Here is a 16295-nt window from a genome sequence, read left to right as displayed (position 1 = left end):
CTTGTTAGTGGTAACACTAAATTAGATCAATTTTGCAGTTAATGTTTACCTGTCTGATATTGTTAATGTCCTGAGGGGAGTAAATTAAAATTGTAGGTATTTATGTTTTATGTAGTATTCCCCAACCGGCTACTCATTCCTGCCACCCAGCTGACAAACATTTCTGGGGAAAACACTGATTATTATTCATCATCATTGTTTGTTTACAGTTCCAGTTTCCCCTGTACGATTGATAAGCCTCTTCCACTCTCCTTTAATCATGTATGTCTTGTTCTCCATGGCATCAGCTAGTGACCTTCCTTGATTGCAATACTGGTCTTGATCACATCTATCCAACAGGTTCTAGGTCTTCCAACCCTCAGTTTTCCATCTACCTCCCTTTCCAGCTGTATTTGTGCCGTCTTTGTAGGTTCCATTCTCTTCACGTGTCCGAACCACTGCAGGCGTGGCGTTCTGACTGTCTAGCAGACACGACTTAATCCCAGCTTCTCTCCTCACCACTTCATTTCTTAAGTTATCCATCTTAGTTTTCTGGATGGTGGACCACAGGAATTTCATCTCTGATGCCTTTAGTCTTGATGAATCTCTCTTTGTAGGGGTGCATGTTTCAATACTGTAAGTCAAGATGGGTATGAAGTAACTGTTGAACATGGTTAGTTTTGCTTTCTTTGGGATCTTTTCATCCCAGAGGAGGGCTCTTACTTGTTGGTAGAAGATGAAACACTTCTGCACCTGTTGGAGATTTCTTTGATGGCTACGTTATCCTTTAAAACTATCCTACCCAGGTATGGGAAATTGTCTACACTCTTCAGTTATTATTATTTGGCATCCAGCAACAAGCATTTGTTATTATTGGTATAATGTCAATATACTCGTACTTCAGAGGTACGAAAGTAAAAACTGGATTGAGGGGGTACATCAACCAAAAAGTTAGAATAACACTGTGCTACACTATTATTCTACAAAAGCTCTAAATAAAGAGAAAATAGAGAAAAAGTGATTGGATAGACAGCGAGCAAGAAGTATCTGTATTCTTTACCTTGTGCAACGAAGGCTGAATGAAGAGCCCGCCAGCTTTTATGATCCACTGCAATGCGCGCAAGGCAGCCCGACACAGTTCACGGTTTGCCGTACGATCCACCAGGCGGCTCCGACCAGATGCAGTGTCTGAATCGCAAGCGTCACAATCAACGGCTGACTGCGAGTTCTGCTTCTTGTTCATCATCTTGCGCTGCTGTTTACTGAGGTGTTTGCCAGGTGTTTTGTGTACCTAAAAGCAAATAAAATAAAACTTAACAATCGTTCAAAAAATTAGTTCCCATAAGGAAACAATGATTTGATTTACAGTAGAAGTCTGCTGTAGTTAGAGCCCTGTTTTAAAGAGTTTTTCTTTTTTATGTCCCTTGTAAGGCTCTGTGGCTAAATGGTTAGCATGTTGGCCTTTGGTCACAGGGGTCTCGGGTTCGATTCCCAGCAGAATCGGGAATTTTAACCATCATTGGTTAATTTCGCCGGCACAAGGGCTGGGTGTATGTGTTATTCATCCTCATCACAACGTGCAGGTCGCCTTCGGGCGTCAAATCAAAAGACCTGCAGCTTGCGAGCCAAACATGTCCTCCGACACTCCTGGCCCTAGAAGCCTTTCACCATTTCATTTTTATATCCCTTGAAAATTCCTATATTAACCCTAAAACTGGCACTTCAATCATTTTCTGGTCATCATCTCTGATAAAGTTTCTTTCCGAATTGCCCAACAGCTTTTCATTTGTTCTGATCCCTTGTCGTTCCTCATCTGTAAAGTTTTTTTTCATTGTATGTCGTTTGTCTACTTTTGGTTAAAAAACTTATTTTTATGCTTTTCAACTTCTTTAAATTTCCTGTCTCGTTTTGCAAATTGCCCAGAGTTATTTCTAGTTCTTCCACATCCTCTAATTTCCTTAATCCATCGTACTTGTTGCTTCAGATTCCAGAGTTTCTCTGTAATTTTTCTTGGTAATCTGGTTTCTGGCATCCTAAATTAAATCAAAACAGATTTGAAATGGGCAGGAATAACACCAGCAGATCTTCAGATCCAAAATTTACAAATGGCAAGTTCACCAAGAGGAAAGACCAAGGAAGAAGACTCCACAACCTGGTCTGAAGACCAAAAGCCCACAGTAAAAGAATGAAAGAAATATGGGCACAAAGGAAGACAAATGCAGAGATACCAACTTTCAAAAAAGGCAATTCTTAATGCAGCCGTTACGGCACCGGGAGGGGGTAGACTTTTTTTCTTCTGACATCTTACTGACATGTCATTGAAAAATCAATGAACAACATACAATTCAACCAGATTTATTTATTTACTTGTGTCAGAAGCATACTTAATCATACAGTTAAAAATAAAGTAATAATTAAACTATTTACAAAAATTAAGAGACAAAGGAAATTGACCAAATTTACTGTACATCTAGATGGTGTTTTTCCAAAACTGAGCCACACCTAGGGCGTTGTCATCAGCAAGCATTAAATCTTGCTCTGAGCATGAAAATGGGCAGAGAGGACATTGATACATATGGCTCACTGTTTGTTCTTCACCACAGTCGCACTTGCTGTCCTCTGATGTGAAGCCCCATAACTTAAGTGAGGACTTAGCACTGCCGACACCAGTTCTTAATCGGTTAAGGGACCTCCAAACACTCCAGTCTTCATTGTAGCCAGCCGGAAGTTGTCCATTCTTGTTGCTTAGATTTCCACAAGGAAAGTCTTGCCTTATCTGGTGGTCCTTTCAAGGGCTTTGATGTCTGGAGGAAACTTTTCCTGGATTTCAGTCTAGATTGAGATTGTTGGTGACTAGCATGTAAAGAGTGTATGATGCTTACCAGCTAAAGTAACAGGTGATCTGCTGTACATATCTGAGTGGAGGTTGAAGGATCATTTCTTTTGTTGAGTACTGTAGTTGCTCTCTTAGCAGCTTGTACTTCCTGTTTGGTAAACATACACTGGGTGACATGCTTTTTCTTTTGATATCATGTGCATCCTCTGCACTAACAGAGCACTTAACAGTTCGGAGTTCATATCAGCACAGAATTTAGTCTTGTTCTTCCTCTTAGTTAAATTAATAAACTTCATACACTTAGATTTAACAATCAACAAAAAATCGTACTTTGTGGTGTGATTTGTAAAGGCATAATTATTATGATTGAATCGTAATAGTTGGTATCTCTGCAAATGCACACCTCTAAGTACTTAGTGTAAGAGAAGGCCTAATGGCCTTAACTACGCCAATAAAGACATTTATCTATCTATCTATCTATCTACTTTGAGTAGTCCTAATGGGCTTATTCGCATATACAGTGAAACTCTGTTAAGAAGTTTTTCAAGGGACTGCAAAAAAAAAACTTCTTAAGCAGGAAACTTCTTAAAAGGGGTAATACCCAAAACCTTATTCTGTACTTTGAAATACATGTGAAACACACAGCCAACAGATTTCCTTGTTTGTGAACAATACCGAAATAGGCCGATATAAGAACTGCTTACAGAAAGCCACAATATAAAAATTCGATTATCATGACAATATTTTTAGAGATAAAGTAAAATAATTGAACATACCATATTATAAATATATTTGATAAGAGAAGAGAACATATTAAGTTATATAAGAACGTTGCAAGGTTTGATTATTTTAGCAGGCAGAACCATGTCCTTCCACACTTCCCTTCCCTCCAAACTTACACTCTCTGCTTCGCAACAAATTGTTTTGTAAGCGAAAACCAAAAACCCCATGGCACTACAGCCCTTGAAGGGCCTTGGCCTACCAAGCGACCGCTGCTCAGCCCGAAGGCCTGCAGATTACGAGGTGTCGTGTGGTCAGCACGACGAATCCTCTCGGCCGTTATTCTTGGCTTTCTAGACCGGGGCCGCTATCTCACCCTCAGATAGTTTCTCAATTCTAATCACGTAGGCTGAGTGGACCTCGAACCAGGTCCAGGTAAAAATCCCAGACCTGGCCGGGAATCGAACCCGGGGCCTCCGTGTAAGAGGCAGGCACGCTACCCCTACACCACGGGGCCGGCTCGATTTTTAAAGCGTTCCAGCCACCCGCTCGACGCGGTAAAAGGTACCCTTAATTTGCATGAGGCTTTCTCCTGCACAATAGTCCCACTGAAAGGTATGTTTAAACTTCGCTGCTATTTAAACCATATTAGCAGAACTTGTTCTATTTCATCGTACTTTTCAGATTTAACTTCCTTACAATTTGCTGAAGTATTCCCTGCAGAAGCAGAGATCTCTTCTTTCTTCGCTATAATAACGTTCAAAGTAGACGGCGGCATCCCCCAGCTCCTTTGCCAAAGCAACACGAGAAAGTGTAGATGACGCCACTTTCCTTATAATCTCCACTTTGTCTTTTATTGTTAGTGCCTTTCGCTTGATCTCTTTCCTCTGAGTTGCGCTCGTTTTCACTTTAAAAAAAAAAAAAAGCTTGTACGTTGATATTACAAGTACAACTAACTTCACCTACTCCTATTCATACTAATTACGACGCTACACTATGCTCGGCAATCCGTAGCTTAGGCTTACAAGAAGCAAAGACAAGACGTGTACTAGTTTGTTAGCATGTGCTTTCTATCTTCCTCACACCCCTGACACCTGCTTCAAGGATAACGGCAGCAAATGGGAAATCTAGCAACTTACTCTTAAGAGATTCTTAGAACCTAGGCCTAAATCGCCCCTGCATTCCTACTGGTTGTCACGGCAACGGGCGTAGTTTCTGGCTGTTTCACAAGTACCGCATGGCCAAGCCAGTATTGAGTTTATTTTCCCGCTTCAATCCTCTTCATGCTGTAGGTAATGAAGAAAAGAAACACAGGTTCGAAGTTGGTAGAAATTAGTGCATGGAAATATATCCGGTGTATTACGTGGGAGAGATAAAGGTGCAGTAGCAACGCTATAGCACATCTAAACGTAAACAGTTTCTTTCCCCGCGAGAATTTTATTTCATGTCTCCTCATCCTTGTGCTACGTTCTAATAATGCGATGTAATAATTACGAGTGACACGATAATACAATGTTTAGCTCGTATAAAGGTAAAATTAAAAATAACTTTCAATTTTATGCCAACACGTGGTATTGCAATGCCTGTATGTGCCTCCCTCAACACCCAGTTGGATATCAACATTCGTTCAACTTCGTAAACGATCGGGATCTTTCGGTCGGCTGTTTGGCGGCATGTGTATCAGCTGGCTGCTGGCAAATCGGCTGTTTCCTGCATAGAGTCGCGAAGTTGTTTTTATTCACCTCACTAATAATAGACACGGAAAATCTTATCAGTTTAGTTCAAAAACGTAATTTCCTCTACGGCAAGGCCCACAAGTATTATTGCAACAACGTAAGACAGAATGCCTGGAAGGAAATAAGCAAGGGAATGAAAAATCAGACAGGTTAGAATATTCAGTTTTGTGGTAGGTTAACAGTAATGTTGTGGGCAAATGCACTTTACGGTTTTTAATTAATGTTTAGGCCACCTCGATTAATGACTTCACCCTGTCGCGGCCCGCAAATTACTGCATTAAAGTTTTATCAAATCATTCATTGCGTACTTTATGTTTCTTACGTAGAATCCCGTTCGATTTTATTCCGCTAGATGGAACGGTGGAGTGGAAATTTTGACTGATAGGTTCGATTCGATTCCACAAGTCGAGAGTGAGCATCTGCTGTCCGTGTTGTCATAGCGTGACGTCATATGGCCGTGGCAGGCCCGCACATGTTCCGTGACACCAGACGCACACCGCGAGCGAGCGCACGTTCTAACACAGGGTGCAACTTGCGCGGAGACTGGAGGGTTCTAACCACGGGCTGCTTTGAGCGGACGTTTTCTATCTCAAGGGGCTCTAAAATCTGAACTGTTTAAGCGGGAAATATATTTACAACAGAACACTTTAAACGGGAAAAATATACATATGTCTTAATGCAACTGATCAAGGGACCAAGAATATCACACTTCTTAGGCGGGAAAACTTCTTATGCGGGAACTTCTTAACCGAGTTTCACTGTATATAGTACCAGGAACGCTGGTCCAAGATAAAGTCTCCGCACTTCGAACTTGAATTCCGTGCTGCGCGCCGACTCAACAGCTAGCTGCAGCATGCAGACCGTATGCGACGTGGAGCTTATGACGCCACATCCTACCTCACTTTGTGACAGAAAGATTGCATCAGCCAGAGAACATTTAAAATGTTTTATGCCTAACAACTTTCCTTAGAATAACAAATTATGAGAACATCATCGTGTTGCCAAGTCTGGTGTAAATCCAACGAAAGCTAAAGAAGATATTCAATGAAATACAATTACTGCTATCCGCATGATTTGCATATATAAGGAGGGCTAATTCCCAAGGCAGATCAGTGTGTCAAGTACCATGGTCGAACCCGGTCGGTCAGTTCTTGGCAGTTGCGATGTATTCTATGACTTTCGTCAAGTGACAGTTTAATTTCTTCACATTTAGGAACTTTAACTCAACAGTGTTTAAATTGGACTTATAAACTTTCTTCGGTATTCCAGTTCATGATAGAATTTTGACTCAAACTGAAGGTGATATAATATAACCTGTGCTTCGTCAACATTAACATTTACAAGTAATTGATTATTTAGGATGAGTGTTTTAAGACTTGTGTTTATTTTCCAAGTGCTTATATTTCAAAGTGAATGAGACATTCTGATCAGTGATAGACTTTTGAATAGTGCTTGTATTTTGTCAAGTGATTGAAATATTTTGACAGTTTTCATTGATATTATAGTGCTATAAGACTTAGAATTTCTCAAGTGTCGGACATTGGCAGATGATTGTATATAAAGTTAACTTAAACTCTGTAACTACGTCACCGGACTTGCAATTTTCATGTGTGTAAATAATTCTCAAACACTTGGAAATATTTTCGTAGATGATAGACTGCGAACTGTATATTCAAACTTGTATTTATCAATCTTACGAGTGATTGAACCAAGGACTGTAAACGACCAGAGTCGGTATCAATTTATCTTTCAATTAAAACATGTGAACAGGACTACAGTAGAAGTCCGCTATACCGAGTACGGTATATAACGAGAACTCCGTTATAGCGATGATTGTTTTCTGGCCCTTCAAAATTCCTATATTAAACTGTATCATCCTTTGGTTACAGCGAGAGCCCTATCACTGACGCATCCGTTATTACGAGCGATTAAGCGCGCACGATTTTTCCCGTTACCGATATTTATGCACCGAACGATGATATTGCATAAGATCAATTACCTTCGGCATCATTTCCTCGCCATGTGCACTAGCGAGTTCTCTCGTCAACATTCCAAGGCGATACCAATATAATGGTCCGTTATTGGACATTATTAATTTTCCAGAAGGCGATGTGGGAGTCAATTAGTAATACGCGTCCACAGCTGTTCCGTAAAGAAAATTCAAAATGAAAGAGAACATATTTTCGTAATAAATGCGTAAATAACGTGTCCGATAACGGTTGTTAACTCGTTAAAAATTAAGGCTGACTAAACGACTGCTTAATTTTGAGGCTAAATACTGCAATTAAGTAAGAATGGGATACACGTCGAGATATGGCAGAGTGCTTAATTGATTTCAGAGGTTAGTTTATATTTTGTCCCGTCTGGTTAATTACGGAAAGGCTATTACGAAAATTTATAGTGAGAAGGTTATCATTTCTCTACTGGCGCTTGAAATATGTTTTCATCATACGTATAGTATGGTTAAGTTAGGATAGGTTGACGCTGTTTGAATAAGAAAACTGAAACGTTTGCAACAAAATGCGATCGATCATCTTTGGTACGGTATAGTTTTCTTTGTGCATTTGCAAGCTCTCTTGTTGACATTCAAAGGCGATGTTGGAGTAGATTAGTAATACCCGTCGAGTGCTGTTCTCTAAAGAAAGTTCGAAATGAAAGAGGATAACACGTTTTTGTAATAAATGCGTAAATAACGTGGCTGATAGCAGTTATTAACTCATTAAAAATACAGACTGAAGTAAACGATATCTTAATTTTAATGTTATATAGGGAAATTAAGTAAGAATGTGATATGCCTCAAGATATGGCAGAGTACATCACTGATTTCAGAGGATATTTGATATCTTCTCGTGTCTAGTTAAATTTCGAAAAGGCTATTTACATGTAAATTTTTCGCGAGGAGGTTATCATTTCTCTACATGCGTTTTAAATATGTTTTCATGATACATATACGGTTAGATTAGGTGACGCCGTTTGAAGAAGAAAACTGAGGTGTTTGCCACAGAAACCTCTGGAGTGATATCGTATTTCTCCGAATCCAAGACTCTTTTTCTCAGAATCTCATGTGAAAACTCGAGGGTTGTTGCATTCACGGCCTAACAGTAAGTTAATGGATACCACTGGCAACTACCGCAGTAACCACGCTGCTTCTTTTCTCTAGTCGCGACAACCGGTTGTAAGTGTAACGTCACTGGATCTCAGGAAATAGTGAAGAGAGAATGGTGTTTCATTCGTCTCTATAAAAACGTTTCTCAAATCTGCAGAATGGCATCAAAACATGCGACCCTTTGAATTCTTAGAAAGGCAATGGCTACTCAGTGGCGGAGTTATAACGTGTCTATTGTACTTGACGCTTAGTAAAATTAAGTTTTATAGACAGCAGGAATATTTTCGTGATGGATAGTCGTATTGTAAAGATACGTGGAGAAGGTATTGCCGGCAAATTTTTAACGGGTTCTAGTCGATATTATGATGCCAATTTCAAGTTAATGGTTATTAAACACTCACAAATGTAGAATAATTGTGCAGCCGCAAGAAAATACGGCATAGCCTAACTAAAGCCAATATTTGGTGTTAGCGTGAAGACAAAGTGCTAAAAAAAATGCGTACTGTACAAAAAATGCATTCAGTGATCCGCAACAAGGAAGGACGTTTTAAGGAAGTCAAAGATGAAATTGTGAGATATGTGCACGAAAAACGCAAGGGCGGAATGGCCATACCGTGGCGCAATAAACTTGTTCGTTGACCTTCAACGTCCGCGATTAGGCCTATACAACGTTAGCCGCTGAATTTGGCCGAACCCGTCAAGCGAGACAAGTGTGTAGCGGTAGCCGGTTATATCTGACGCTGAGTAAAAGTAACAGTTTTATAGACAGCAAGAATAATTTTCTGATGGATCGTCGTATTGTAGAGATGCATGGAATAGGTATTGCCGGCAAATTTTCAACGGGTTCTCTTCGGTATTATGATGCCAATTTTAAGTTAATGGTCCTTAAACCCGCGGAAATAAAGAATAATTGTGCATCCGCAAAAAAAAGGAAAAAAGAAGTACGGCAAGACGAGTCAATGTTCGGCGTCTAAAAATGCGTAGGCCTACTGTACAATATGGCATTCATATGATTTTAAAAAGTACTTTTTGAGGCTAATTTAATTTTTTTGAAGGAAAAAGTGGGGTTCATCTTGGATTTGGAGAAATACGGTACTATATATTTTTCAGAATGAAATTAAACACACATTTTCATGTAGTATCGGATTTTGTAAAACAACAAACAAGTAAGCCGTAGTGCGGATATCATCTGCGGAAATGCAAGATTTTAACAAACTGATTGCCGTTTCATATCAATTTTAATATGCATGGGGGTTTTCTCCGACTTTTATTGTAAAAATCGGATATAACGATAATCCGTTATAGCGAGTAAATTTTTCGCTGTTATGAATTCTCGCCATAACGGAATTCTACTGTAATTTCACATGTAAAATATTTTCGTTTCCATACGATCAAAGTGATTGCCTTCAAAACTGTGTTAAAACTTAGGAATATTTGTCAAGTGGGAAAACTTCAACTTATGCCAAATGTCACATTCTTCGAACTTACTAGGTCGATTTCATTAACATTCGACGATACGATATTACTTTAACACATAGTTTTTTTTTTCCGAGTTTGATTTTACTGACATTCGACTCCGCTTACTTACCTTTCAAGTGCTAAGACTGAATTGAGTGTTAGATTTTATTGACATTCGGCCGCATAGAATTAACTTCAAATGATTAGTGTCCGAAAACAGGGTAGATTCTAGTGACATTCTACCGTGTGATAGTTATTGATTCATTCTTCGAGTACATGATTTCTACGTGTTATAAACCTTGTTTAAGATCATTATTTCAAATCTCCCTCTCATTTGTGCAGAAGCCGCTTTCCAAATGAATACGTCCAGGGCATAAGCGCGTGTATTCAGGTTCATCATATACGTGACCAATCTCGACGTCCATACTACTAGAACTTCTAGAACATCTAGAATTTCCATCGAGGAAGCAATCGTGGTTCCATGGTGCAGAGAGGGGAGTCATGGTAGTACGAGAGTAGCAGCCGGATTTCAAGGGACGTCGCCAGCCGTAGGACAAGGAAAAGGACACCTCCCCGCATTTCTTCTGTACAGAGGTAATATGAAATTTGAACTTGTTAATAAACTCAGTTTTCTTTAAATTAAACATTATTTCAACAAACCTCTCTCCCTCTGTAGCACTCCATTTCTGTACTGTACACGCCCTGGGTGGAATTTTATGTTCTTCTAGCCCACATACAGCATTTACGGTTACAATATAATAATAATAATAATAATAATAATAATAATAATAATAATAATAATAATAATAATAGTAATTGTACCGGCTGGTACACCTCTACGCCGCACATTTGAATTTTCCGCCTTAAAATACTACTCTACAGGAGAAACTGTGAACTTAAAACTGGATCTACTTAAACTTTGCTCTGAAGATATCACTGTGTTAATTTTGTCGTGTTTTGTTTACTATTTATCAAAAAGTTTGGACATTGTCTCATAGATGTCTCTACAAAAAACTATGACCATGCACCCTGGTGCGAAGTGAAGGAACTTTTCTTGAAGATAATTTGTACTCATAAGTTTTCTTATTACTACATTTCGTTCTTTCATTCATGGGTTGGCAATATTAATCTTTTCTTTCCGCCAGTTTTGAAATTAACCAATCAATTACTTTTGTAATTAATTTTTGACCAATCGTGTCTTTCTTCTTTGATTTTGTATGTAACTGTGTACTCTAGCCAATAAACGTCTGTGGGTGTGTCTTAATTATTCATGAAAGGTCTCGAATCTTCCCCGAGGGTATAAAAACTGCTGATTTTCCTGTCTCTCGACCACATCAACATTTAGCTTAGTGTATGGACATGTAGCAGGACTAAATTTTTACACTATTGAGATTCTTCCACCGTTGATACTTTATTTTGCCTTTTGGCAAATTTTTTATTTATATGTCAACAGTACATGTTTCGTTCCTTATTTAGGAACATCCTCAGCTGTTATAGTGGCTTAGGTGAATGGTTAAGATTTTTAAACACATAGATTTACAAATACATTGATTCACTTAAAAACTAATTACGAATTAAGATAGATGATATTAAAAACAATGTGGGGTTAGTGTGTTACTGGTATGAGAGCAGATGAGTACATGGTTGATTGACTTAAAACTATGTCTATTCATTAGAATAGTTGTTCCAAAAATATTTCACTTTGTTACATAAAAAGTCTGTATGCAATTAAAATTTTTAAAAAATGTTTAACTTCATAACATTGTTCGAATTGTTGAAAGTTTTTCTTCCTTTCCTTCCAGGTAAGTTGTTGTATGTTGTGTGCTTGCTTATAGTGCTTTTGATTGAGTCTAATGTGGAAACTTTGGAGCTGATTGCTAATCTATTAATGTGAAGGGAGCCTCGTTTCAAATTTCTGAAATGAAATAAAATACGGTAGTGGGAATTTGTTCGAAAGCATGTGTCTTTGCGTAATAATAGAATGTATAAGAAAGTTCCTTTACCTTGCTATAGCTGAATTCCGATTCTACTGTGACCCTGGAGGGACGTTTGATACTTCTTTGCGTCTGGTGAAGTAATGGTGTGTGTATTCCGTTGTATGCTCCTCCCTACGGGGAGGTGGGGCTGCGGAAAGGGGAGGGGGAGTGTCGGTTACAGTCACGGCATCAACTTTAGGAGGGCTGGGTAGAGGGGATGTACAAAATGGCGGAGGCTCTGTCTTGTTTATCCTTCTACTATTTGTATTGTGTTTTTGCCTAATGCTTTGAGACTTGATAATGTCCCTTCAAATAAAGGGTTTCTATTATCAATAGTTTCATTGAGGTTATTGTCTAGATTACTTTTTTGTTCTAAATAAATATATAGATTTTATAAAGTATTAAGGAGAGCTCCTTTGTTTATTTTGTGTAATATAGTTAAGTCCTGCTCTATGGTTGTAAACTGATGTCCCGTTAAACTCATGTGCTGGCCCATCGCGGAATTTTTTTTATGTCTTTCGGCATTGACATGTTCTTGGTATCTTACAGTAAAACTGCGCCCAGTCTGTCCGGCATAACTTTTTTTACATTGATGGCACTTTAATTTATAAACCCCTGATTCAGAGTGTTTGTTTTTACCTAGGGAATTGACACTGTTGTGATTAAAAAATTTTTGCTTCGTGTTGTTGCTGGTTGAAAATGCGATCTTATAATTATGTTTTCTGAATAAAATGGTTACTGTTTATAGGTTGGGGTTGTTGAATGTGAACTTAGCGTATTTGTCTTTCTTTTTCGTTTCGGGTGTTAGATTGGTTTGCAATTTTTGTTTGAATTTACCGATTATTTTGTTTATTATCTTTGGTTCAAAACCGTTATATTGGGCTTGTTTGCGAATAAAGAGCAGTTCTTTTTCTCTTTCTGTGTGTGTAAGGGGTATGTTAAACGCTCTGTATATGTAACTGTAATAAGCTGACCTTTTTTGCGATTCTGGGTGCAATGAGTAGTTCTTTATTGTGATGGGAGTAAAAAATAGGTTTTCTATGTATCTTGAAGACGAACTCTTCCTTTTTTCGTGTTACATTTATGTCTAAAAAATTTATTGAGTTTTCTTTTTCTTTTTCTAGTGTGAACTTTATTCTGGAATCAAGTGTATTTAATTTATTGAGGATATCATCACTGTTATTCTCTTTTTGATCTATTACGGCAAAGATGTCGTCTACAAAGCGTATCCATAAATTAAGACCTTCTATTTGTCCTATTATTTTGGTGTGTTCTAGGTAGTCGAGATAAATATTAGCTAAAATGCCCGAAGCAAGAGCACCCATTGGGAGGCCTTCTTGTTTATATATTTTGTTATTGAAAGTGAAGTAGTTGTGTTTCGTAATGAATTTGAGTATGTTAATGAAATCCTCTACTTCTGGAATGCCGAGTTGATTATGTTCTATGAGATTCTTTTTGATAATTTTTATTGTTTCGTCCACTGGAATGTTTGTGTACATGTCCTTGATATCGAAGGAACATGTTACTTGATGTGGTGTTAACTTGACTGTTGCGGAAATTTATTATTGGTCTTATGGGAATTCCTTCTTTATGTAACTTGGGTAAAGCTTTTGCTGTTGGAAGGCCGGGATTCATGTTTATCAATTTTTGGACGTCCTGTTCATTCAAAATAAAAGTTGAGTTTCTTAAAAGTGTTTTTAACTCTTTCTGAGTTTTAGTTGTAGGGTCTCGTTCTATTTCCGAAAAAGTGCTATTATTGAAGAAAGTTTTTTTTTTTGGATGTATTCCTCTTTATCTAAAACTACTATTGTCCCTCCCTTGTCCGCTTTGGTAATTATTATTTCTTCTTGTTTTATTTTATGTGACAAGCTTGAAGTAGATTTATTTCTATTATGAGAAACTTTTAAACCTTTTATTAAGTTCGGAATTTTCTTTTTTACCTCGTGTCTGACGTCATTCTGAATTTCGTTAGGGAGTTTTTGTATTACCGTTTCTACTTCTGCAATGGTGGTTATTAGTTCTTTTTCTTTATTCCTACTTGTCCAATTGAAACTGGGGTTTTCATTTCCTCCTCGGATTACTTGCATGTAGCAGGAGGCGGGAAGCGCCCCTTTCATCAGGCAACAGCTCTTCAATAAGGTAATGGTCGCTTAACATCTTTATTTCTTGCTAGCTCAGCAGTTTAACCCGCGGGGAAGGTCCGAAACCTTTATTATGTAACCTATCTTCAAAAATGTAATTTGCCGTCGCTTTTGTAAAACTTCACATATCTTTAACTGTAAATCGGGGATAGAGAGTGCTTTACCCTCTCGAGCTCCCCTTCCTTTTGATTTGAGGTGACTACGTTTTCGTAACAGTTTTTCTACTCTTCCTTAATGTGCTAAATTTATTCTGTATACGAGTCACCTCCTTAGTTTGGGAATAGCCCCTGTTTCATCGGCCTTGTGCCTCTTAGGTTTTAAGAAGTTTCATGTAGGAGTGCAAAATCACGCCTCCATTCAGTTTTGCATTTTGGGCCAATTACTTAACCTATTCTTTTTCAACAAAGGCCCAGTAGGTTGGGTACAAGATACCCCTGTTTCTTTGTAACTGTGCCTTGAGGGCAGTTGATGGTAAAGTTTGTTGTGGCCTTTGATAGGCTCAGAAAATTGAGAGCAGGTCAGCTCTTTCATATGTGGTAAAAGTGCCTCTAGGAGGCCTGATATAGTTTTTTTGAGCAAAGGCTCCTTGAATGAAGGGGTTTTCTGCCCTTTGGATAAAAATGTGTCTGGGTAAAGTTGAGTGGAGAGCTCAGAAATTGTAAAAAGTGGGGCTTGAAGCCCAGATTGTTAACCGGTCCCTAAATCTTGGCTTTTCTGGTCTTGTACCTGATTGCCTGTTATTTGTTGACTTGTTGTTACTTGTTAAATTCTCAAAATTCTATGTGAAAATTGTTAAGTGTTGCTATTTTCGAAAATATAACCTTTAATGAAATTTTAATTCATATCTCAGCCTTGTAGTTAGACCCATTCCAGCCCGCACCTTCTTTCACCTCTGCTGTTCCACGGGTAGCCCCGTAATAATAATAATAATAATAATAATAATAATAATAATAATAATAATAATAATAATAATAATAATAATATTGATTTTACATCCCACTCCTTTCATAGTTTATGGAGACGCCAAAGTGCCAGAATTTAACAGCAAGTCTCTGGTAAAAAGTTACTTACTGAGAGTGTTACCGTGGGACGAGCACTAAGTACTTCTGATCGGAGGAGTGACACGAGCAGGTCGGCATGCAGTTCTACACAGCTCCCAGTTTTTGAACACACCAGCCAGTCAACAAGGGTGTTACAGGCTTCCACACGTAACTTTCTGTAATAAATAGGCAATGGTTATTAGCAAGTATTCTCAATAAAGCACAGAAGTGTTCAAATTATCATACTGAGGGGGAGAAAGAGGCATGACAGTTTAGGAAGACAGATGATTCTTCACACATTGTTGCTGCATATTGGCAGTTTCTGCCATACAATGAGCGTGCTTGGCTAACATTTTGCGACAAGGACTCTTCACACGGTTAGAATGAAAGAAAGCATTATTTTGAATACTCAGAAACAAAATTCTACACAAAAGGCTACCAACGGTAGGATTCGAATCCACCATCTCACGAATGCAAGCTCACACTTACGCAACCCTAACTGCACAGACAACTAACTCGCTTGGTCTTGTAAAAAAAAGAAAAAGGTACAAAAAATAATTATAAAAAATAATTCTGATCTAGTATCGAGACATTAATATTTACAGAAGTTCCCAGACCTGTATATGACTTTTGGAGCCAGCTTTCTCAATGGAGGGAAATCATCTGATGATACTAAAAATCCTATTTTCATTTTCATGACTGCCTAACTTCAAAGAAAGAATGAATGATGCCCACATTCAATGGCTGCAGCTGACCCATCAACCTTCACATTAGTCTGAATTAGTGCTCTTGGGACAAGTCGAGCATTGGCCAATAAATAGAAGAATCTATCTGTGTTTGAGCCCAATTCCTGATTCAGCTGAACAAGATACTCCTAAAAAATTAGAACATCATGCAGGCTTGTAAATTGGCCCTGTACTTTGTTGATAACCTTATGTTTTTGAAGCACTGAGGCTTGTCAAATTTTCCCAATAACCTCTTAACGCTCACATTTCTTCATGCCCTTCTTTGTATAGATGGTTGGTGGCTACATATGTAGACACTTAGTCCACAAATATTTGACCGTCTTTCGCTTTCTGAACTTGGATGAACAGTATGAGTAGTTAAATATTTAGCCTCCCAATACTGGAAGAACTGTGATAATAAGCAGTCAAAAAACATTTGACCAGAATTACACCCATACAAACTGCACTAATACAATATCTTGCAGACAAGGAAAAAAATTTAACTGAGCGTACAGAGAAATAAGCGGTGGCTGCATATTTAGCTGCTAATCTATAAGAGGATAAGTGGAGAGAGCTGT

General features: G+C 38.3%; 1 protein-coding gene across 1 annotated transcript in view; it reads right to left on the bottom strand.

Annotated features, from left to right (window-relative positions):
• Positions 1-16295, bottom strand: part of LOC136885565 (proline-, glutamic acid- and leucine-rich protein 1) — an 84815-nt gene that overhangs the window by 8307 nt on the left and 60213 nt on the right. Inside the window, exons 10-11 of the mRNA XM_067158210.2 lie at positions 15024-15168; positions 1040-1270 (exon numbers count right to left, since the gene is read on the bottom strand). Of these exons, the coding sequence (XP_067014311.2) occupies positions 1040-1270; positions 15024-15168 (376 nt within the window). The remainder of the gene's footprint in view (positions 1-1039; positions 1271-15023; positions 15169-16295) is intronic.

The sequence above is a fragment of the Anabrus simplex genome, chromosome 14 (genome assembly GCF_040414725.1).
Source record: "Anabrus simplex isolate iqAnaSimp1 chromosome 14, ASM4041472v1, whole genome shotgun sequence".
Taxonomy (NCBI): domain Eukaryota; kingdom Metazoa; phylum Arthropoda; class Insecta; order Orthoptera; family Tettigoniidae; genus Anabrus; species Anabrus simplex.
This window is presented reverse-complemented; position numbering and strand designations above follow the sequence as displayed.